This window comes from Antedon bifida, chromosome 1 (assembly GCF_963402885.1).
Source record: "Antedon bifida chromosome 1, ecAntBifi1.1, whole genome shotgun sequence".
Taxonomy (NCBI): domain Eukaryota; kingdom Metazoa; phylum Echinodermata; class Crinoidea; order Comatulida; family Antedonidae; genus Antedon; species Antedon bifida.
The window spans coordinates 32,060,480-32,084,374 of record NC_136226.1 but is presented as its reverse complement, the minus strand read 5'-3'; the positions used below and the strand labels follow the sequence as shown (position 1 = coordinate 32,084,374).

The 23,895-nt window shown below is 32.3% G+C and overlaps 1 protein-coding gene across 3 annotated transcripts; it reads left to right on the top strand.

Moving 5' to 3' along the window:
- The first annotated feature begins 196 nt into the window (after positions 1-196).
- On the top strand, positions 197-23,895 carry LOC144850749 (uncharacterized). Of its 3 annotated transcripts, XR_013614119.1 has the most exons (6): positions 8,480-8,779; positions 10,401-12,550; positions 18,735-18,826; positions 21,082-21,249; positions 22,244-22,591; positions 22,664-22,675. XR_013614119.1 is itself a non-coding variant. In XM_078708174.1 (5 exons), exons 2-5 carry the CDS (start codon positions 10,546-10,548, stop codon positions 22,445-22,447), a joined length of 2,469 nt encoding a protein of 822 aa, XP_078564300.1. In that variant the 5' UTR covers positions 197-284; positions 10,401-10,545; the 3' UTR covers positions 22,448-23,895. The 3 variants fall into 3 exon arrangements, 2 of the variants coding, with proteins under 2 accessions (XP_078564300.1, XP_078564287.1); XM_078708174.1 differs by lacking the exon at positions 8,480-8,779 and adding an exon at positions 197-284 and having other exon boundaries at positions 22,244-23,895; XM_078708161.1 differs by having other exon boundaries at positions 22,244-23,895.

Sequence of the window (23,895 nt, the reverse complement as noted above, 5' to 3'; positions counted from 1 at the left end):
TCCAATCTATTAAACATATTTGACCCAAAAATCAATTAACTGAGATTGGTAGTTTTGTAAATGTATGAAATAAATTGGTATACTAAATACAGAGCCATAAATATATATATGACTCTGACTAAATAATTGGTCTACTGCCCTCTAAAATTCCGGTTACGGGAATGATGTCACTTCCGGTATATACGACCGACGACATCGACTACCGGTTTAAACATTACGGTTGTACCCTGTGTTCGCCAATTTAAATTTGTTGAGCTACTGATAAATAAGTTTATATTTTGAAGGTAAGATGCTTTCTACTTTATCTAATGTACTCAGTTATCATCTTATATACCAGCTTATATTTTAGGTGATGGAGAATGATATGATCCTGGAAAGATAACCCGCCCCAGTCGATGTTGTTCTGATAGAGGATTTTTAATTTTTACTAGTACTACACACAGCAGTGTGCGAGGAGTGGGTGACCTGCTGTTGAACAAGATAAGGAAATTCAAATTTGAATTCGGCTAACAGTTTTATTGATTGTAATGAGTAATGATTTAGATGGGCCATAAACTATGATATACAATTATTATGATGTATAAAAAGTAGTGATGTGCTATGTTTAATAAATTATGTTGATTTGGTTGGACATGATGATGATGAGATACTCTGTAGGCCGGTCCTTCCAACCTCATCTTTCTGTTGGTTGGTGCTCCTTTATGAATTGAATCCATTGATCCATGATGAATCTTTTTTATAAAATTATTATATTCATATCATTACATTTATTGAAGAAGTATTAATAAAATTCATACCAGACCTATTGACAATTATTTGTTTTTCTACTACTAACTACAGTATGTGACTACATTTAAATACTGTAAATATAATGTAGGCCTACAGTATTTATTACATTTGTGACACTATTTTATTGTAGGATTGTAATTGTATTACTACTAGAATTACTAGTAATTGGTCAAATTATGGTTATCTCCAGTAGGACTCGAACCCAAGACTTCTAGCTCACTAGCCTGCCATTCACACCTCTACCACATGCGCTGATAGTGTTGTTGTTAACTGTATTACAATGATAAAGTAATTTTTCAAAGTATTCCATATTTTAAGTATGTCAGTGTTATCGTTTTTGGAACGTTCCTTCCTGATTCAGTTTCAGCTTTGTGGCTACATTTGGTAAAATAATTAAATCTAAATGATAGGAAGATCATAATCTCTTTATTCCTGTTCTAGATAGTAACCTTTATGATGGACACGTGGTCTCCTTAGATATACTAAGTAACCCAAGTAATACTGCCCACATAGCTAAATACTTTGTATTTGGTTGTTTTGATGCATTGTGAGGATATTATTATCCTAGCACGGGTACCACACCTAGTTAATTGTTGAAGATGCTTTTTTCATTTAACAATGAAACTGAAGTACAGAAATATTGAGTGAATTCAATTGCTCATCCCACACGTCAATGCCTGACAAAGGGGTTTAAAAAGTTTAGTAAAACGATATGAAATCCATATGAAACAAAAAACAATTTGTCTATTGTTCAATGATACCAAACGCAAAGTAGATAAAATCAATAATGGATGAGACTCCACCTGCAGGAATTTGATGATAAATGATGTCATCATTGTTTTAAAAACTATTACTGGTATTTATTGATAGGTACCTTCTAAAGTCTGTGTGTAAAGTGACTTTATAAATAATTTTGATGTTGAAAATTTTTGTAGTTGATTGCTTTAATTGTAGTATGTAATATTTTGTTTATTTCTGTGCTCTGGGTTGACCAACTAGCATGGTGTTTACCACCTGTTTGGTCTTTCCTTGCCTTTTATATTTCGTTTTGTCTTCTTTAAAAACATTAATTAAGTTACAACTAGATACATGTGAAACACATATATTCCTATAATACTAATTTATTGGGTTGACCAACTAGCATGGTGTTTAGCACCTGTTTGGTCTTTCCTTGCCTTTTATATTTCATTTTATTCTTTGTATTGTACATAGAAAGAAAATTGAATAAAAAAAAATTTTTTTAATAAATTTAAATTCACCCCAGTGTCTACTGCAACACCAAATTGTTTACAATGCAGAAAAGTAAATTATTCAGTTAATAATTATTCAAACTAAGTATAAACCTTGGCCTCTAGCTAGCTCCACTCGCACAATAGTTCATACTAGACTTAATAGTTGATGGAGTACTTTGTTTTCTCTATTAGTACGCTGCTATACAAATGACCAGTCATTGTGTTGCAATATGCTGGAATGGCCGTTGGCTCCTTTTGTTCGATAATATTTGAGATAGGATGTAAAGTTTAATATGAGTCAAGGGTAGATACCAAGTACCAGTAAATGCCCAACAACTTCTTTAATCCAAAGCAAATATATTTATGTACCAATCAATTATAGCAAACAATTAATTGCAGAAAAATATAATTGACGGTAAGAACATACATTTTAAATTCTTTATATTCACCACATTATTTTGAGAAATCCTTGAGTAAATCATAGACATAAACATACTGTACCCAAGATGACCACATACAGAATTATTTTTCTGTATTTATATCATCAGTTATAATGTTCATACTACTATAGAATACTGTAGTGTAGTGTAGTACTAGTAGCTAAAATAAATATTAGGGTTTTTTTTTCAGGTTCAATTACAGTTAATCAGAAAAGTAATTTAAAAAGGCCGTATACATCATACATGGCTGCAGCAATTTGAGTTAGTGTTTACCGACCGACCGACATAGTGAGCTGTAGAGGCACGCGACTAAAAATTGTACTTAGTAACAAACATAATGATTTATGTTTTGTATCTTGGTTTTTTTCCTATAGTTTTAGCCTAAAAAAGCCAATGATAGCATTTTATACCTTGGGCTTAGCCTCCATTAAATGTAAACTATTTAGAAATTACTTTTTTTGCTGTTGATAATCAGTGAGTCAATTAAAAATTAATGAACATTTTGTTAACCTTGTCAACTGTTAAACAATTATTTAATTTAAAGACCTTTTTTCTCAAGTTCATTTTGGTTTTATTAAAACACAATAACATAACAAATGTAGCAATGTGTTTGTCACATCTCATGGTCACCTTAGTCATTCTTTCCACACCCCTTGGTGATAGCGTTTATGAGTTGCATACAGTCAACAAGATTTTAATTAATACCACAGACATAATATACTACAATACAGTACTAGCGTTAACAAAGCACATAACACTATACAGACCTTTACAGTATGAAGAAGCTACAGTATTGCAAATTCTCAGCGAAAATTGATATTTTTCAACTCTAGGTTTAAATAGCATTTTCTATCCATAAAGTATCCCAGTTTGTGCACTACTAGGTTTTAGATGCTCGGCAGATGCATGTCGTGTAAATGAAAGGTCATACATAGAGCAGTATCAAAATTTAAACGATAGTACTGAGTGTAACCATGGAGATTACTGTATAAAAGAGGTTGTGACATAATATCTGTTACAGTACATCATGTCATAGGTCATTATCATTTATCCTTTCTGATCCATTAGAAGGAGAAAACAAAATATTAAGAACAATTTTGAAAATGAAATATTTCTTCACAACAGTACTGAAATCAGTCAGGTTGAAGTAGTGATTTCTTAAGTAAGCCCTGAAAGTGAAATTATCACATTTTATTGAATTACTTTAAATTGACGACAACATTATTTGCATGCAGATGATGTGCGATAAACCAAACGCTCTACTGTAGATAGCAATGCATACTTACGTTACTTTAAAATAAATTTAAAATAAAAATTACAAACTATATGTGACAAAAAAAAAATGTGCCCATAAGTGGACATGATGATGTCATCACTACCATATTTGTGCACATCACTACCATATTTGGGCACATCACTACCATATTTGGGCACATCACACTTTTTTGTCAAACTAGTTTGATAGTGTAGACAGAGCTTTACAGTAGTTTACAATCAGTAAAGCCGCATATTTATTTATTTATTTTTTAATGTACAATATTACTGTTTCACTGTTAATAATATCCTCGTTGTACAAGATAAAAGCTGCAGAATAAATCATAACACATGTGCAATAGTCTATTAATAAATGGAAACAATATGTGATTAGTTCAGGTCTGTCCTTGAACTTGAACAAATTAACAAACTACATAGTGTGCTGAACAGCAAAAATGAAATATTGCATGCTGTACAGCACTTGAGTGAAATGGAGAATAGTGGTCCTCCTCCAGAACAAGTTCAGGAAATATCCAATGGCTATTACTGGTAATGTAAACAACAACCAGCTTTCATAGAATTTAAATTTTGTAGGGAATCAAATTCCTCATTTCTTCACAGAGTCTGATAAGAGTATAGTATGTTTATCTTGTACAGAGTTTGACAAACAATACTGTATATACCGTTACTGTACATAAACAAAGTATTGTTTTCTTTGATACAACTACGGTCATTTCTACACTAATTGTTTTAGTTCCCTATTCACTTTCTGTTGTTGCTTACTAACGACTCAACTAATTGTCTGCTTACTGTTTCACATCGCAAGCTTCTGATTAACATCACTTCTACTTCTGTGTGGTCTTTAATTAATGAATAATTGTCAGTTATCCCGTGTAATTTACTAATCATGTTTTATACGTTTGAAGCCTCCATTCAGTTTTGCAGAAAATTGTAACTTGTTTAATTTCTTAATTAACACAGCACTGAGCAAAGATCATCTTTGTGAACTAAGATGTTTCTAAGTGATGTTTCGTCAAAATCTTGAAGATGGTTTCTGGTTGATTCGGTATGAAATGATGATAAAAGATATTTAAGATAAAACCATTCTTCATGCTAATGTAGCCTAAATCATGCTTAAATCTCAGTCCAAATGGCACATTATAACAGTTTCAATTCTTGGATGTACAGTAGTTTAAACTGGATTTTAAAGGATGTGTGTACTCCATTTTGTTATCATTATTAACTCTTCATTATGCTTATAGCTGCTTGCTCTTTGAATTCCAGTAATGTTCTTCTTTGTATCAAGAAATCCTTTTAAGTTTTTGATATGTACTACAGTACCCCATGCATTCTAGAATTTTGGTGCTACAGCACAGGACACATCTTACAATATTATTTTTAAGGATTTTTTGGCTCTTTTTAGTTCCCTTTTCCATAACTTTTTGGTGACATATTTGTACATGATATTCCAATAGTTTTATGGAATAAATTGACTTTGATTGATTGATAAAAAAGAATAGATCGTTTTGATCGTAAGATCATTCAAGAAAACACCTTAAAACACAAAAGAATAGATCATACAATACAAAACACTACATGCTTTGAATTAAGATTTTTGCAAGATATAGCTTTTGCACTGCACTTGTATTTTGTCCATTTTGGCACTTCATAGTTGAACACTACCACCTGATATGGACACTGGACCAGGTTTGAATTCCAGTCTGGTGTCCCACTGTGGCATTGCATATTTCATAATGTAATGTTTTAATAGCAATATTAATAATTAAAGAAGAAATAGTTCTAGTAATAATTTAGCATTAATGATTCATTACTTTATTGTTTATTAAATAATAAAAACCTGGACAACAATATTAATTGGTTAAACTGTTTGTTTCATTTGACACCAATCGTGCTGCAGTAGTGCAGTATGTCACGTAACTACCTCTTAACTGCAGCAGCTCAGTGGTTTTTAGTATTGGTCTCCAGACCAGTCATTTTGACTTTACTCCCATCATACTGTAGCTCACAATACCATGCTTAACTAAAACTCTGTCTACACTATTAAACTAGTTTGACCATGGACCTATCTAATTTATGGTTTGACAAAAAAAGTGTGATATGCTCAAATATGATAGTGATATGCTTAAATATGGTAGTGATATGCTTAAATATGGTGGTGATATGACATCATCATGTCCATATATGGGCACATCACATTTTTTGTCACATAAAGTTTGGTAGTGTAGACAGAGTTTTATGGTTTATTGAATATGATTTGCCAAAACAACAGGCCTTCAGGCAGATTGAAACTATATTTGACATATTAGTTGTCTGTTTCCACTAATTATAAACAATTACATTTTAATTAGCAAACTAATTTGTTATTGTCATAGCTTCCTGTTTCATTGTCTTTATCAAATACATGGACATTTGCAAGCAAAAAATAAAAAATATTTAATCAAAATTCATTGCAAAAAAGTAAAGGTGGAACATCATATTTGTTTTTGGTAATACATAAATATATAGTGATTCATAATCATTTTTTAATCACATCATAAAACAGAGGCAAAATTATATTTATACTTGAAATCTTTAAAAATAGAGTCTTCTTTTCAACTACAGTACAATTACACCTAAAATCTTTTGAGTGCAATATTTGCTAGAAAGGTTTATCATGAGCAGTATATACTGTAATAATCCGGTTGCTTCAGATGAATTTTATATCTTGGGTAGCTCAGGTAATGCTTTTTCAGCCAATTACTTTAGTGTTAATTTCAAAGCCGCCACTGGTAGGATGCATTGAGTAGAAAAATGTATTGTATGTTGCATTGATGAGGCATCGTCCTTCTTACACCCAGCGGCTCTTTTGTGTCATGACGTGCTCCTGTTGCTCATTGAGTAGTTTCAGGTGTTTTTTGAGATTTTTTTTCTTACTTGCCTGTATTCCAAATTATATGACACTTTTTTAATTCTTTTTTCTTTAATATTCTTTGTTTTTGTATAGTACTTTATAAGAAGCTGCATTCCTTTTTAATGGTAGAATTCAGCAATTCATACAATTATTTTTTAAAATAAATATAAAACGGAAACTAATCCAAATAGACAGGATACAACGTTCTCTAACACTAACAAACAATAGTTTATATTTTGTTGAGAAATTATTGTCATTGTACACTTTATTAATCATTGGTAGACTGGTCACTGATCACCAAACAATCAGGAATTTATCTGTTCATCTTTTTAAAATACCGCATTGATTCTAAAGACAGTTTAGTGTTGGATTTTAAAATACACTCTGATTTATACTGTATTGTCATTTTAGTTTTTTCTTCTTCTGTATAAAAATGTTGATAAATTATTGACATGATTTTAATTTTAATAACTAATATACATCAATACAGAAAGATATACTAATACTGAAATTTAATTGGAGACAACTCCACTTACTATACATATTATATTGTTTTGTATTTTAATTGTTCAGTTGTGATCAAATAAATTCTATATTTTCCAAGGATTTTTTTTTGCATTTTAGTTATAGCATTATGTACTTGAATTTAATTTTAATATACATAAATATATAAAAATTCAATATAGAAAGATAGTACAGTATACTGAAATGTAATTGTAAACAACTACAATACAACAGTACTTTATTTTAATTGTTCAGTTGTGATCAAATAAATAATAAATTCTTTTTTTCCAAGGATTTTATTATTTTTTGTCCCTCAAACTTGCACGTTATATTGATTTATTGTAGGCCATCACCATGCGGAGATCTTAAGCTGGTACTTTAGGTAATTTTTACATCTGGGAGAATGCCGTTTAAATTAAATAAGGTACTTGTACTATGATGCAATACTAGTGTAGCGTGTACAATCGATCAATAGTAAGGGGGAAGTTAGCAAGGGATTCGCATGTTTTGATTGCCTCAAGTGCAAAATCCCTTGGTGTTATCTATCTATTCGTCTCTATTGATCTCGTCACGCGTTGATGTTGTTGAATATTTAGCATGCCAAATCGCCAGCCAGCCACACCAACTTGTCCATCTGTGACTATGGCAAGTATTGTTTTAAAGAACTCTGCTGGCTCTATTGTCTATAGTTTTACGTAAAAACTAGTGTAGCATTAATTTTGCGAGTTAATCAGTGTAAAAATGTACATATAAACAAGGACATTTTCTGTGGGAACATAATATATTAACTTGATTATGTAATTTAACATTTTTCATTAGAAAACTAATAAATAAATTAAAAAAATAAACCATATTCCATCTCAGAAAATTGATGCCAAATGTGGAGTTGAGTTTGCGAATTTTCAGTTAGTAATTTTGACTCACGTACAGTAAGCGGTCATAATGTACTGTGTACTACTGTACACTACTACTATATTCAGTAGTAGTAGTGGTCAGATGCAGATTTAGGTGGGGGGCCTAAACAGGCTTTAGCCCCTCCCCTTTAATTTAACGGCCATATCTTTTTAAAATAAAATAATGACTATTTTTATGCAACCTGGTGGATCGTTTTATCATTATGAAATATTTAGCATCCCACCTCCCCCTCTTCTGTAATGCTGGATCCGCTCCTGGTGGTTACTTAACATTGCTGTAGAGTTCTACAGTATGCTTCGATTAGATTTAGTAATGTGTATTTCATTCTTCAAAATGTTATACCTTAAAATAGATAAAAAGTTAGATTTCCTAGTATTTTGTAGATAAATTGAATCACTGTTTATTTCCAATAAACATACGTTAGTCATTTTAAACAAGCGCCATCAAGTAAAAGTGTGCGTGTGTAATTTGCAGGAAATAGCCAATGTAGTCCACTGTCACAGCTCAGAGGAAGGAAACAAACTTGAGTGAGTTAGATGACGTCGTTTAATATAAAGCTGGCGTTTATTTCTTGTCACATGCATTCTACAAGGGCACTCGATAACTTACGTTCGTTTAGTAGCTTTGAAATTTATTTATTGAAGAGAAAACTTTTTTTTTTAATTCACATATTTCATGGTTTTTACCGTAACCATGGGGTACTCAAAATTTTCTGCCATGTTTAAGAAGAATAGGTATGTTTAATTTTTTTTTAATTGTTATTTTTATTGTCCGTATTTTTATTGGATACTTTTATTTGACACCATTATGGAAAAATTTTATAAACTTGACAATTACCGGTACTATTTTTCTAATGTCTTTTTCAAGACTTGACTTAACAAAACTTTAATACTTTACTGTAAAAACTCAATGGCTGTTTAAAAAAAGCATTTAGTAATATTTTGTAACTGTTATATAGTAATATTTTATTCACTTATTCAATACAGTAGGTTTTTTTTTATTAGTAGATTTATGATATTTTGTCAATTACTTTATAGGATATGATTTGTTTGATTGTGATGTCATCATGCCCTCCTCATAATGTACTTTATTGTCAAGGGCTTTATTAGTGCGCTTTTAGGGTGACACTTGTACTGTTTTACTTTCATAATGCAAATTGACTCATGGTTCATAAACTTTTAAAACTTTCATTGTTTTATTATCTTGAAAATGATAAATTTGTAAATGTACTTTGAAAGAACTGTCAACAATCTTCTGTTGTAAAGAATTTAAACAGAAACTACAATTCAATATAATAATATTTAATGGTATATTTTATAGTTTTTGATTTAATCAACAATTTCTACCATATTTCTGTGAAAGAGAGAATATGGAATAGTCTAATCATTAAACTGTAGTAATCAAAGTAACTCTAACTTAACATTGATGAAACCAAAAGCTAATTAATTTGGTGTTTTTTCTTTAGTTCTTTAGTATGGGGTGGGGAAGAAGTGGGTACAGTATATGTGATTATTATAACTTTTATTAAATTGTAGTATTAAGGATTGCATCAGGCTTTAATACAGTACTAATCCATTGATGTTAGATACGCTTACTGTATTACAGACAAAAATGTTAACGTTTAAAAAAAAGACAACATTCAAGTACAGTACTAGGCCTAGAGTGTTATTCACTAAAGCCGGAAATTTGTCAATGTGAAGTACAATCATACATGTTTGTAGATTTGTTGCGTACTGTAGAACTCTAGAAGCGTAATTGCATATTTCCTGTAGGTCCGGCGTGGGTCTGCTTATATTGATCGTTAAAGTAATGTACTTGACAGATTATAATTTGAAATGCCTCCATGTTAATTGAGGGCCTACTTAATTGAAGTCTATGTCTTGACTTGAAGTTTTAAGCCATTAACTAATCTAGTGTTAATTGGAATGCTGGAAATTGATTGTGGATGTCTTGCCATCAGAACGCAGGATGAAACCTAGCCGGTATTCACATATTTCCTCATATTTCTCATATGATTCCTCAGATTCCTTTTTTTTTTAGACAAACTTAAACGATTACTTCATATTCTTGTAAACAGGAAACGATGTGTTGATTTATATTTATTTATAACTATTAAATATTAAACCACATACTGGGCTGAAAATTACATCACAGCCACTGATCATAACTGGGCCCTTTGGGAGACCAGTCTTTGACTGAAGAGGTTGCCCAGTATAAATTAAATATTTCAATTCAATTTTTCAAAGATATGCTATAAAAATGAATTTCTCATTCATCTCTTTGCAATAAACACTGCAACAAATGTATGCATTTATAATTTATTTATTTATTAAATCCATTAAATTTTTTTTGTAGGTTTATTGAAGGTCGTACTCAAGACCAGGTTAAACGCAACAAACAGCAAAGTGAAGTTGTTGGTCCTGTTACAGCGCCCCAGACTTGCAGTAAAGGAAGCACCGGCGCCGCAAGTAACCCAAGACTTACTCGTCGAGCTTATTCAATGAGCTCTAAAGTTACGCGCCAACTAAGCTTTGGCAAGTCCGGTCTGCCCGTCCCAAAAGCTCGTAATGCAAATGCTAATGAAAAGGACACTATATCACCAACTGATAATGGTCTTGCAGAGGAGAACAATGTTCCTTCTCTCCTAAGGCCTAGAAACCGTAATTCTAGCCCTGTTATGTCACCGAAAGACATTGGGTCTAAAAGTGAATCTGTGCATGAGCGCTTAGCTACTCGCTCAAATAGTGCTTCTCGTAGAAGCTGTAGTGCTTGCAGTATGGACTATAAAGCTAATGGAAATAGTACTGCTACAATTGATAAGGATAGCAAAAAAAGCATAAAATCGCCAACTTCGGGAAATATGTCTCGCCTCGCAGGACAGAAATCAAACTCGCCTAGCCCCTCGCATGAGAAAAGGCTTATCAATGGCCATGCTGATGCGTCTGTGCGACCCAAGGTCAAGAAAAGCCCGACTCTGTCACCATATTCTACAAAGCCTTCCTTACCACCAAAGCCACGTCGCAAAACTATGGACAATTCTCCGGTAATGAACCGCGAAGACCGATCAAAACAAAAAGAAAATATAAAAAGTGAATCAAACACAAGAATCGTAGTAAATGGAGACGTGAAAGGTCGAAGCAGTAGCGGAATTAGTCCGATCTCAAACCGAAGACACACGTTAGGTGGAAGTAAACCAGCAATAAGTGCTAAACCGTTATTAAGTCCAAATGATCGCAAGTTAGAACGACCTTCTAGCCTTTACCAAAGAAGAGGAACGCAATCTGGTGATGGCGAAAACAAGAAGGTAGCTAACTCAGAGAGATCTAGGAACCGACTATCTTCATTATCTTCTAAGAGTCCTAGTAGACTAGATTCCAGTCCTAGTAAAATGTCATCAGTACGGCCTAAATCATCATTTTCCCCTGGGTCAAATTTACGGAATTCTGGCAGGTTTACAGATCCTTCTCAAGATCGCACTCAAAGTGCTTCCTCCGGTCATGTACGCTTTAGAAGTGCTGGCCGAACTGGCGGGGAGAAGCGTGATCGAAGTCCGTCGCCAAAGTCAAGACGGAAGGATGTTAAACGAAGTCAGAGTTTAGGTCCGGCCGATCGTAAAGGCAAACGGTCTAGTATACCAGGATTTGTGGCCCGGTGCAGACAAGCATGGGAAGATAACGTCCTAAAACCTTTATCGAAAGAAAAAGGGGCTGAGGAGGTTAAACAGAAAGTTGTCAGTCCGGATAATTTACATCGTGCGAGTACAGGTCGTAGGTCATTAGTTGAAATTAGGAAAGCGATGCTCTTTCATAGTGATACAGAGAGTGATTCACCCACAAGGACTGCTGTAAAGCGCAAAGATGTCAAATCAAAATCTGCGAATGAAGACAGCAAAACAAAGAGTCAAACGAAGAAGGAAAATATACGTGAATCGCGGATAGCACGTCCAGATTTTAGTACAAATAAAACAAACGAGTGTGATGCATCGGGAAATATACCTGTTGAAGCTTCAACAATTAATAACTCTCAAAATGAAAATTGTAATCCGAAGTCTATAATACAAACAGACGTGATAAACTGTGAAACAGAATCGCAAAGTAAACCAGTAGTTTTGCAAGAAAATCATTCAAATCAAAATGTGCCAGCAGTCTTAGAAAGAAAAGTTAGTTTAATCGATGATAAAATAACATTAAACGAAAAAGAAAACATTGCGGTTGCATCCGAAGGGAACAACAACGAATCTAAGAAGTTACAGAAATTAGCAAATGAATTGGTGAACGAACAACTGGACAATAAAGAGAAAGATTGTTTGATAATTAAGCCACCACCAAAGAAAGCTGAACCTGGGCTTACAATTGAGCCAGCTCAGACCAACACTGCTGCTGCTGTGGTAGAGGAAGTTAAAGACGGACATTACTTCTTGCGAGTTGTTAACAGCCAGCAGTCACATATTGAGGATTTATGTCAAAGTGCGGAGAAAAATCTAGAAAAAGAACTCTCTGACGAAGGTAAGTGAATTGATTAATTTATAATTTTAATATTTATGATGGTATAAATAAGTACCAAAAGTAAAGATAATAATGATATGTCGATCTTCATAGTGCTTAATGCACAAAGCCTCTAAGCCCTTCAAATTATTACCCCGGTCATTTTTTCTATCTAATCCTCCCATAATGTTGCAGCAAGTAATCGGTGCAGTTGTGTTTTGACTGTCTAACACAGTATTTATAACATGTACAATTTTAAAATTGTAAAGGCAATGTTTTATTAATGGTTGTTTACCCTGAATACTTGACTATTTTGTTCAAACATTACATCATCAATCTCTCTTTCCATGATGAATTTGAGACTAGGGTATTTACATTGATGATTAGTTAATGCTATACATAGCATAAAATGAATGATAACACTATAGCTATCACTTGAATATGTCCAAAGTACATGCATAATATTATGCGGAACAACAACAACAAAACCCAGTTTGTATCAACAGTTTGATGACAATGAACAGTATACACTCTTCTACTGTATTCAATTCAAAATAACATTTATTTACTTCCTTTTAAGATTTAAACAATAATGGAATAAATAAGAAATAACATATCAATAACAATAAATCTGGGGTGGGGTGGAGAAGGCAGGATCCTAGAAAGATACAGGATCTTAACTCCATTGGTTAGATATTTCAGTTCATTAGAATATCTCTATGCTGTACATAATTCACTTTAAATACTCTACAAATTAAAAATACCACATGATATAGAATTCTGAAGCAGAACATTCACTTGATTAAATGACTACGAATGATATGAATTCAAAGCAGACACGTACGAATTGCCCTCCCCGATCCGCTTCACTTGCCCTCCCTATGGTATGAATTTATCTTAATTTCTTACTGCCGATCTAATTAATGTATCAGTATAATTTAATTTATACATTTGGTGTTAAAGTGTAAAGTGATTTCTTATTCAGTATCGGAGGCATGTTCATTTTTGGTAATTTGAAAATTGTTGGTAAAAACATATCATTATCAACACCATACCATATTCAGCAGTACAGTATAGTATACACTAGGTATGCCAATAATAGTACGGCCTAATCATAATTCTGTCTGCTATTGTATAATTAAATTCTTTGGATTGTTATTAAAATTGATAATTTTGAAGTAACAATGCATTGTAACTCCAACCATTCCTTGTTAAAATCCTTGTCAAAGGTGTCATTTCCCACCCTAAATATACCAGCACCCTGTCAGTTGATTGATTCAAAGTGGTGACTCATATTTGACCTACCTTTAAATTGACCACAACCAGTGATAAATCATGAATATTCATGAGACAACAACCACATCAACAATATTAGCTATGTTTTCACTGTTTTGTCCAAAAACATTTGAACATCATAAGAGTTGTAATTTTATTTATTAATAGATTTTAAAATCTGATTTTATTCCTGAAAGAGATTGTACTGTACATTAGGAAGAGAAAAACCATTGATACTTTAATTAAAGGAAGCGATTCTAACATTTGATTATACAACAATGATTTTATCAAATTAAGACATTTGTACTTTTACAAATTGCATAATTATCAATAAATAAATTAACATACAGTTACTGTATAGCATTCGATGTCAAATTGCAATTTTGCAGAATTTTGACATGTTTCTCGAGCATCTTTTTTTAATTGAATTTTTTTGACATAGGACAGTCAGACATTTGGTTGATTTAATACAATTTTGACAATTTAGTAAATTATTATTGTTAGCAAACTGTACAGATTTTAAAATTATAAAACTGCTCACGACAATGAGTCATTTGTGATGACTGTACAATCTGCTAATTCTCTAAATTTAGAGGTAAATTTAGTCACAATTTACTACAGCTTTCCTTAACTTTCTTTTAACAAACCTCTTGTGTGAATGTTGACTTGAACATTCCGCTGACAAATTCTAGAAAACTTGCAATTTTAAAATCTTAACCATCCCTTATACTATACACTAGTAAGTAGTAGATTGTTATTTTAAATTTAGTATTGTTTTATTTTTATATACAATTGCATACAGCTGTATAGCAGAGGTCGCTTCCGTTTTAAACCAAAGTTTGTTCTGCTTCTTTAAATCCAATTAAAACCTTTGACGTAATTATAGTAAAATCTGTCAAACGCAATATGTTGATAATGGGCAACACTGTGATTTTAATTAATTAGCAGAAAATTTGTTGCCTCCCCGACAGAGAAGATGCATTGTTTCATTTTTTACAAGTTTATAATTAAAGTTACAGGTCATGTAGTTTAACCTGTAACAGAGTGTAGGTCAGCATTAATAAAGTGATGTCATAGAGTTGCTAACATGATGCATAGAAAAAAAACTATAACTCTAACCCGCTTCAACAACCAAAAGCTGGCGATAGTTAACTAGGAATTATATCCTGTAGATTCTTGCCTTCTTAATCGACCACTAACGCACACAATACATGTGACCTATGTTATTTTTTAGGACCTGCGCATTAGGTGTATTCGACTGGTCACTTAGCGTATTCAACTGGTCAATTAGCGTATTCGACCGGTCACTCACAAACATCTTGCAGTTATCTACTCCCACTGCTCGCATAAATAAAATCTTCTGATTATCTGCTCATACAGTAGCTTAATAAATCAGACTTAAATAGTGCCGGTATCCATTAAATAGTAAAAAATATAGCTTATCAATAAATTAGATTTAAATACAGTAGTGCCCATCTCCATTAAATAGTGTGTATACTTAATACACTACAGTGCAATGTATACAAAAAAAATAGATACAAAAAAAATTATTTTCTCAATTCGTCTTGAACGTCTCAACATTATTTGTGAAATTGAGCATTCAAAGAGCTCATAACATGTCCGTCATTCCGTCATACATATTTAAAGAGATTAAACCCTTGAGTGACTATCACCTAAAATAGAGTTAACATGCACGCTCGCTCGCATCAAACCATTCTGGCTAATAGTATTTTCAAAGAATTCATCCGTAATTAAATTATCTGTGGTTTCATACTGACCCTCTAGGCTACAATAAGAGTATCATTATGTGTGACAAGTATACTCTATCACAGTACATGTGGCAAGCTAGAGTTGTACTACTGTATCTTTCAAAGGACAATCTTGAGTCTATCCATGGTGGAGGTATAACATAACCTCCATGGTCTATCCTACTGTACCATTTAGTAACCAGAATATCTGACAAAAAAAGAACATCAGTTTTAAAACTATACTACAATTTCTACTATAATACATTTACACTATTGTGTTTAAATAGGCAAATGTAATATAGTTGGCTTTTAAAATTAGAAATTGAAACAAAAATTAATTCAGTACAACAGGAGTACAGTACAACAGGATTGAAATTGAGGTGGAAGTTACTGTAAATCATAAAAAGTGAATTTTAGGGAGGAATCCTTTCCTCCCATCCAATTCACACAATTGTACCTCCCCAGCTATTTCTGATTTTTGTTTTATTATTATGATTAATCATATGGATATACTAAGCGACCGTAAATGCCCTCTGTTTGCTCCCTTCTCTCTAATTATCAAGTTAAGTGACAATTTCATGAGCCGATGATAGTAATCACGAAACAATTCTACGGGTTGTCATCCGTCAATGCAAATTTTCAAGTTCAAAACACAATATGTGGCTTTTCTTTTGAAGATCGCCCCTTTAAATTAGCGTTTCTTTCGGTTGCCGACACACATTGTTCACCCTTTTCCAAGTGCGTTAAAGTTATTGCATCAATTTGCTTTGATTACTCGGTCAGGTGCAAGAATTTAACCGTCTGTGCATTTGCCAAGTCTAATAGATCAGGAAATATGGTAGCTTAACTTCTTCAGTAACTTTCAAAATGTCAAACAAAATTGTGAAAAGCATAATGCACATTGATGGGTAATATTTGTTGATTTAAACATTCTTTTTGCGATGGTTTTTCTGTAGTTCATATCCAATAACTTGTGGTTGTTTGTGGATTAAATAATATACTGACTGACTGACTGTTCAAAGCTGAACCCTGTCTGACAATTTTCTTTTGCGAAAATGATTGTGTGTGGTACTATTAGCCCATGTGACTCTGTTAAATTACTGTAAAAAAATTAGGTCTCTGAACATATTAATAATTTGTTACGGTATTCTGATACAGTAATATTATAGATAATACAGTACTCTGTGCATACTTAAACTTATTTGATAAAAGCAGCGCTTTGCTTTACTATTAGTATGACTCATCAGAGTCTGTAGCTGGATACCTTGCACTTGAGACAATGTCATGTTTAGCATGTTACTACGTGTCACAGATTCCTATGCAGTACATTTCAAAATACACAATGATGTAGCATTTATTTTTATTAAAATACTTTAATATTTTACTGATATTTATTCCATGTAAAGTTTATGTTGGAACATTTCTTAAGCTCTGTCTACTCTATTAAACTCTGTGTGACAAAAAATAAATGCGATGAGCTCATATACAGTATGAATGATATGATGATGTCATTACCACTACCATATTTGGGCACATCATACTTTTTTGTCAAAATAGTTTGATAGTGTAGACAGAGCTTAACAAAGTAACAACAAGATACACTACTACTGTAAAACTAAAAGATTATTAAATAACTTGGTAATAAATAAATAAAATGTGATGGGATGTCCTTCCATAATAATAAAACTTATATTTTGGCAATGTTATTTATTAAATTTGTTTTTAAAGACCTTATTTACAGATCATCAATAGATCTTCTTTTCCTGTTTAATAATGACCTTTCCTAATTTAATTACCTGACACCTGTTGCTTCGTATATAAAAAATTGTTTTTACTTCAAAATACTACAATCAGCAATTTGTGGTTCTTACGTTTAAAGTTGTATCCGTCATAGACGTCCGTTTTGATGTTTAATGTTATGTTTTAAGTACTTTATATTCACAATTACAAGTTCCTGTCTCCAACAGGTGGTATAGCATTTATTACTAGAAGAATGTTTTTTATTAAACAAAATGTTCATTTGACAAGTTTATATGAAATTTGTTAAAATTGTAGTTTATTAAATTTTTGAACAAATTCACTAGTTTAACAATTTAAAGTTTGAGACGTTCTTTAACATGACAGTAACAACTGAAACGTCAGAGACATTCTCAACGTTACTTCCTTTATGAAAACACAGGGTGTATTAAATCTGCAAACCTGACTTACAGTAAGCTCTATAACTATCAAACTTTATGTGACAAAAAAGTGTGATGTGCCCAAATATGGTAGTGATGCCCAAAGATGGTAGTTATATGGCATCATCATGTCCATATATGGGCACATCACATTTTTTTGTCACATAAAGTTTGATAGTGTAGACAGAGCTTTACTGTTATCCCCATTCTTCAATCAAGAACAACTGAAAATATGGCAGATTTCTAAATAAGAAATTTGTTCTATAGGACGAAAAAATTACTATGTACTGTAGTGACTCTCTGCAGAGGTCATGCCAAGGTCTACCTCAGATTTGCAGTTTAATATTATTAAAGAGATTATATTCAGTAATTATTCAGAGATTTTTATCAATAATATTATTGCGACATTTCAATTCAACGTATTATTTATTTCTTTTAAATAATACTAAATATTATCTAGTCATTATTATTGGCCTGGTTGGCCTTGTACTCCGGTTGTTTGTCACATCACGTAAATCCATTATTAATTTGTAAAAATTTGTCTAAAGCTCCGTCTACATCAAACTAGTTTGATAAAAAAAAAAAGTGCCCAACTATGGTAGTGATATGCTCAAATATGGTAGTGATATGCTTAAATATGGTAGTGATATGACATCATCATTACATTTTTTTGTCGCATAAAGTTTGATAGTGTAGACAGAGCTTAAGCCACTTTGCTGTAGTCTAGTAGTAGTCATATATTGTACTTATAGATAAATCTTAAATTTACAATCATCTGTTTAAAATATATGAACACTTGCAAACTGATTGAATGCCAGTTTTAAAATCAACTACTCATTCTCTGAGCATGTCATAATGTATGATAAACTGTGTTGTTTTTTTAAAGTTTATTTTCAATAAACATGACTTCATGTTTTAGCAAAGTTTCGATTGAGAGACAAGCCATACTGTATAATTCAGGACTTAAACTATTCATTATAATAGTTGATTATTTTCTTTTTTCAGTTTGCGGTATAATTCGATCCACCATAGGCAAGGCAAGTCTCTTAACAAACAAGAAGTTCAAACAATTCAGAGGGCTGTGTGAAAAGAATATTGTAAGTATATTATTTTATTTATTTAAGTAAATTCACAATTCATTCCTCCTCTCACTGTGGGGAATATGAAGTTGACACAGTGCTTTAAATGGTGCCAATGCTGTGTTTGTTTAATAGGACATAGACACATTGTCAACTTTTACTTGTATAGACACAGTGGTTTAAATGGTGCCAATGCTTTATTTGTTTAATAGGACATAGGCACATTGTCAACTTTTACTTGTATACCCAGGAGTACTACCAGATCTGAATGGCTGCCATTTACTGTATTGTAAATTATTCTACAGTATACTGTAATGTCTATTCTTTGCTCAAGATACTGTAAATATTTTGCCTCTGCCTATCCAGTTGTTTTGTTTACATTCGGAATATACTGTATATCAATTGTTTACGTCTTCAGCAATAGACTTTCTTGAATCTTCAGGAGGTGGGGGAGGGGGGTCTAAATTTTACAAATAGTAATGCAAAAGATAGGACATCAAATTAAGTTCAGCCCTTCATTTTACTTTTAGCCACCCTCCTCCCCCTCTATTTCAAAATCTTGGATCCGCCACTTATCTTGATAGCACTGATATACAGTGATGTCATTGCTTATCCATGTCGCGCTAATCAGGATATGCTGCCCTCAGGGGGTTTGATATTGGAATCAAAGTTGATTAATGTTGAACTGGAGAATGTCATTATGTTTACTATGCACAGTACAACCCTTCTGAATTTATTTTCTGAAGCAGTAGAATTTATAAATAAATTGTTTTATTTCTGCATGTTCATCACAGAATTAATAAATTATAAATGTAAAATACTATAAACAAATCTTCAACTTATAATATTAGGATGATTATTAATAAATAATTTTCATTTTCAATACATCTTTCTCCGTCTTCATTTTAAATGTATCTTATCTTGTGACAAACAGCAGCCATGCATAATTGATCTCATTGTCATACAAATTGCCCTATTTTACAATTATCATAAATCCACCCAACTACTACTGTACAATTAACCTTTGCCCTTAACCCACTTGATTACAGCTTCCACATCTTAATCTACACAATGCAATTTTTTGTAATTCTCTTATTTATACACAGTACAGTGAATTCCCATAGATATGTGTTAAAATGTCAATTTTGTATGTAGATTACATATACTGTAAATCTACCGAAATAAACATTGTGCTGGTTATAGTAAACATCACCCCTCATTCCTCCAACACCCCTTCCCCCTCCCCCATTTCTAAATTTTGAAAATACAATGCAAACTGTAAAACAGTAACCAGTTCCGTCACTACAGTATAATCTGTCAGATTCATTGTAATCATATTTTCGCTTGCAACATTCTACATTCCTTGAAATAGTACAATTATGTTGTTGTGACATATACATTTGTGTAGGTGAATACAAACTTGTGAGGAATCCTTTTAAGGGTATTTGGGGATCATACACTTGGCACTTGGACAAACACGCACAGGAAGCTTCCTTGTGGATTCTTTCACAGGAACAATACCCTTGACGGGAAGTGGCCTAAGCAAGCCTAATTTGATGAATTTGAAATAGGACAGTTGCAACATATACTTAAAGATTATCCAATTATTTGTAGTAGAAAAGCAATAATAACCAATCTGTAACTGAAAATAATTATTGTCAAAGCAAAGGTTGAAAATGAAAAATATTATCTAAAGGTTGGCTACGTATTCTGATAGAATGCCAATTGCCTTAATTCTATAAAATAAAACCACTATGCTGGTATGCCAAATATATTCCAACCTCTTTCCATTTCTTCTTTTGCCACAGTTTTTTAATTATTAAATTGATATCATTAAATAATATTCAGGCTTTATGAGACACGAGTACTTAATGAGTCACAAAAATAAGAATTAACGCACCCTTTAATTTTTTTTTCAACCTAACAAATTGTATAAAATCTATGGATGAGTAATCATAATTGTATTGTTTAAATAAATATCGTGCACAGCATTTTTCAATAAGGTCACTAATAATTATATTCTGTTGTTGTCGCAAATAAATTCAAAATTTAATTTATTTTTCATTATTTATTCAGATTATATTACTGTACTGTGTTGGTTGCTGTAATGTACTTTGTATTGTATGCAACATTTGTTGCATTTTGTGTATAGTAATAGTATTGGTTTGTTTTTAACCTGTGTGAACACACTCTATGATGTATCATATTTGTCTATGGTTGTATTTGTAAAGTTACTGTTTTTACCCTTTTTTTAAACATTTTATCTTGCGTAGAACCAAAGCGATGATGAACCGTACAAGACCATGCCGATGGACTTGGTAGGATTTTGGGAGATGGTCATGCTTCAAGTGGAGGATGTTGAAAAGATGTTCCAAGAGGTTGATAGCATTGAGAAGAATGGCTGGGTTGTACAACAACCTAAAGTTATTGCCCACAAGAAGGTACAGTACAGAATTATTTAGGATTGAAAACCTTTACTTGTGATTATACAGTTCACAATCAAGATTCAAGAAATGTTATTTTTCCATTTTAAAAAGGAAATTCGTTTTGCTTGGCATAATTAAGACAATAAAACAACAAAGAAAAATACATCAAATTGCAAAACAAAACTATGTGATTCATGTTACAGTATAAATTTTCATATAGGACACCCGCATTAAGGGGACACTTACGGTTAAACAAACAAGATGCATTATTTGTTTTAAATAACACTACAGGTAACCCCTCTTCAGGTGACACTCCTAAAGTGCACATGAATACACTATATTCAATCATCAACATGTTAAATACATTTACTACTACAGCCATCTTCCTTATTCTCCACAAAGATAAAACAGGCAGCTTCAATTACTTCCTTCAATTGCCATTTTCCTCTTATCAGTTGCCGGCCAATTCATCCTTTTCAAGTAATGTTATTCATTCATTTTTAATCAAGATTAAGCCCACACTAATTCGCCATTAATTATATTGTATAAATTTACATATTCACAAGCTTCTTTAATACAACAAGTCATGGTCATTGGATGAAGTACTATGTAGGCTTAACACTACATTTGTATAAAATTAATATGTTAATCAGGGCCGTGGCCAGCATGAGGCAGACAAGGCACTCGCCTTGTCTGAAGTTTTCATTTTTCACCACCCACCCCAATTCCCCAGCAGAGATCGTCATATTTTATATAATTATATTTAAAGCATCTTTGCCTCGTCTGTTTTTAACCTCTCGCTACGGCCTTGTGTTAATGAAATATAGAACCTCTAATAATAGAATGCTGAGCCCTGGATCAGGTGTCCTTTCATTCTTATTTTCATTATTTTTGCTATCACAAAAATTAAGAATAATTGAGTATTATATTGCATATTTCTGGTTACACATTATAAAAGTAACTAATATTATTATAAGAAATAACAATTTATTTTTTGACATTCCACCAGGTCAAAGCAAAGGTGTCCAAAGGTACTGATGCCAACAAGACTCAACACAACAGCAAGATGGAACAAGCAAGAAAGGCAAGAGAGGAAGCAAGACGCAAGTTGATAGCAGCAAAACGAGCAGCAGCAAAGAGGAACGCCCTCGCTGCTGTCGCCGCGGAACACAACACAGTTGTTGAAATCTTTACTCCAGAAAAGAAGAAGTAAACGGTTTAAATGTATGTGTTAGCAGATGTGCTTAAAATGCTGTTGTTAGCTTATGTACATAGTGGAGATGACGGAACATATTGTTTGAATCTCTCAAAGTTAATCTTCAGTCATACAACACATATAATATTCCTGATATGAAGGGTGTATCTTGACTATACTTTCATTGGGTGACTAAAATCCAAAATAAAGTTTAAAGTTGTGATGTATTTTTAGCCGGCTCCACTACAAAATAGAAACATGAAAATGAAAAGTATGCAGCTAGAAGGATATAAACATTAAAGATGTGTTGGCTTTTAACAAATACTTTATAAAGTACATTATGAAGCACATGCATGTTTACTTGACCTTTTGCAAAAAAAAAAAAGTTTCTCAAATATTGGCATCGCGGTATGTGCTGCTCTTTTTGTCTTGTTAAAGGGTTGGCATGAAATCAATGTGAATTTTGCATAGGATATATCCAGGAACATTTAAAATTGGAAATCGGAATGATTGGACCATTGAAATTGTGTACTACAATGTGAATGGACATTAAGAAATCGGAATGAACAGGAACCATTGAGAATGTGTACAATGTGGATGGACATTAAAAAATCAGGATCTACTGAACAAGCATCATTGAGATTGTTTACAAAGTGAATGGACATTAAGGATCGACCCTGCTGATCAAGCACCACAGAGCATTCATACTGTGAATGTACAGTTCATTCTTAATGCTAAGACATGAGGTTAATGATTCCTTGATATTTGGCACAACAAGCTGGGTACTACATCATCAACATTACATGACATCGCAAGGGAACCTGCAAGTTGTGTAAACAAATAAACTTAGATTTAAGCGTTATTTTCATTCATTTTTATAGAGAAAAATACATCTTTATAATATTTTTAACAAGCTATAATAAACAGGTGATTATAAAAAATGTCTTCCAGTACTTTTTGTACAAAAAAGTCATTTTTACAAGTTTTTGTATCTGAAAATTAAGGTACTAAGTTGCAAAATATGCAGTAATATCCGTTAGTAGCAATGTGTTAGGAAGTGGCAACAATTTTAAAGTTAAATTCTGTCCAAAGTTGAGCTACATTTTCCAAAGGGTTTCTTGGATATTGTAAACAATCTGTTAAGTTAATTTTTCTTTGTTTGAAGCCGATATAAAGATATTGTGCATTAAACAGTACATTCTTAATCAAATAAGCACTGACTAAATACCATACTTTGATGTGCCAGCTTATTGATTGTTTACAGTATCCGTGGAAACATCCTCAGTAACTAATGGAGTATGTATTGTCAACTGTGTTGGATAAAATTTATCTGCAATCAATAGAAAAAAAAAACAGTAAAGTAATTGTCTTATGTAGTATGTCCAATACTGTAGATAGTTGATATGTAAAGCATTAAGAATGTTCAATGTTATAAATATATATAAAACAGCTCACATATGTATGTA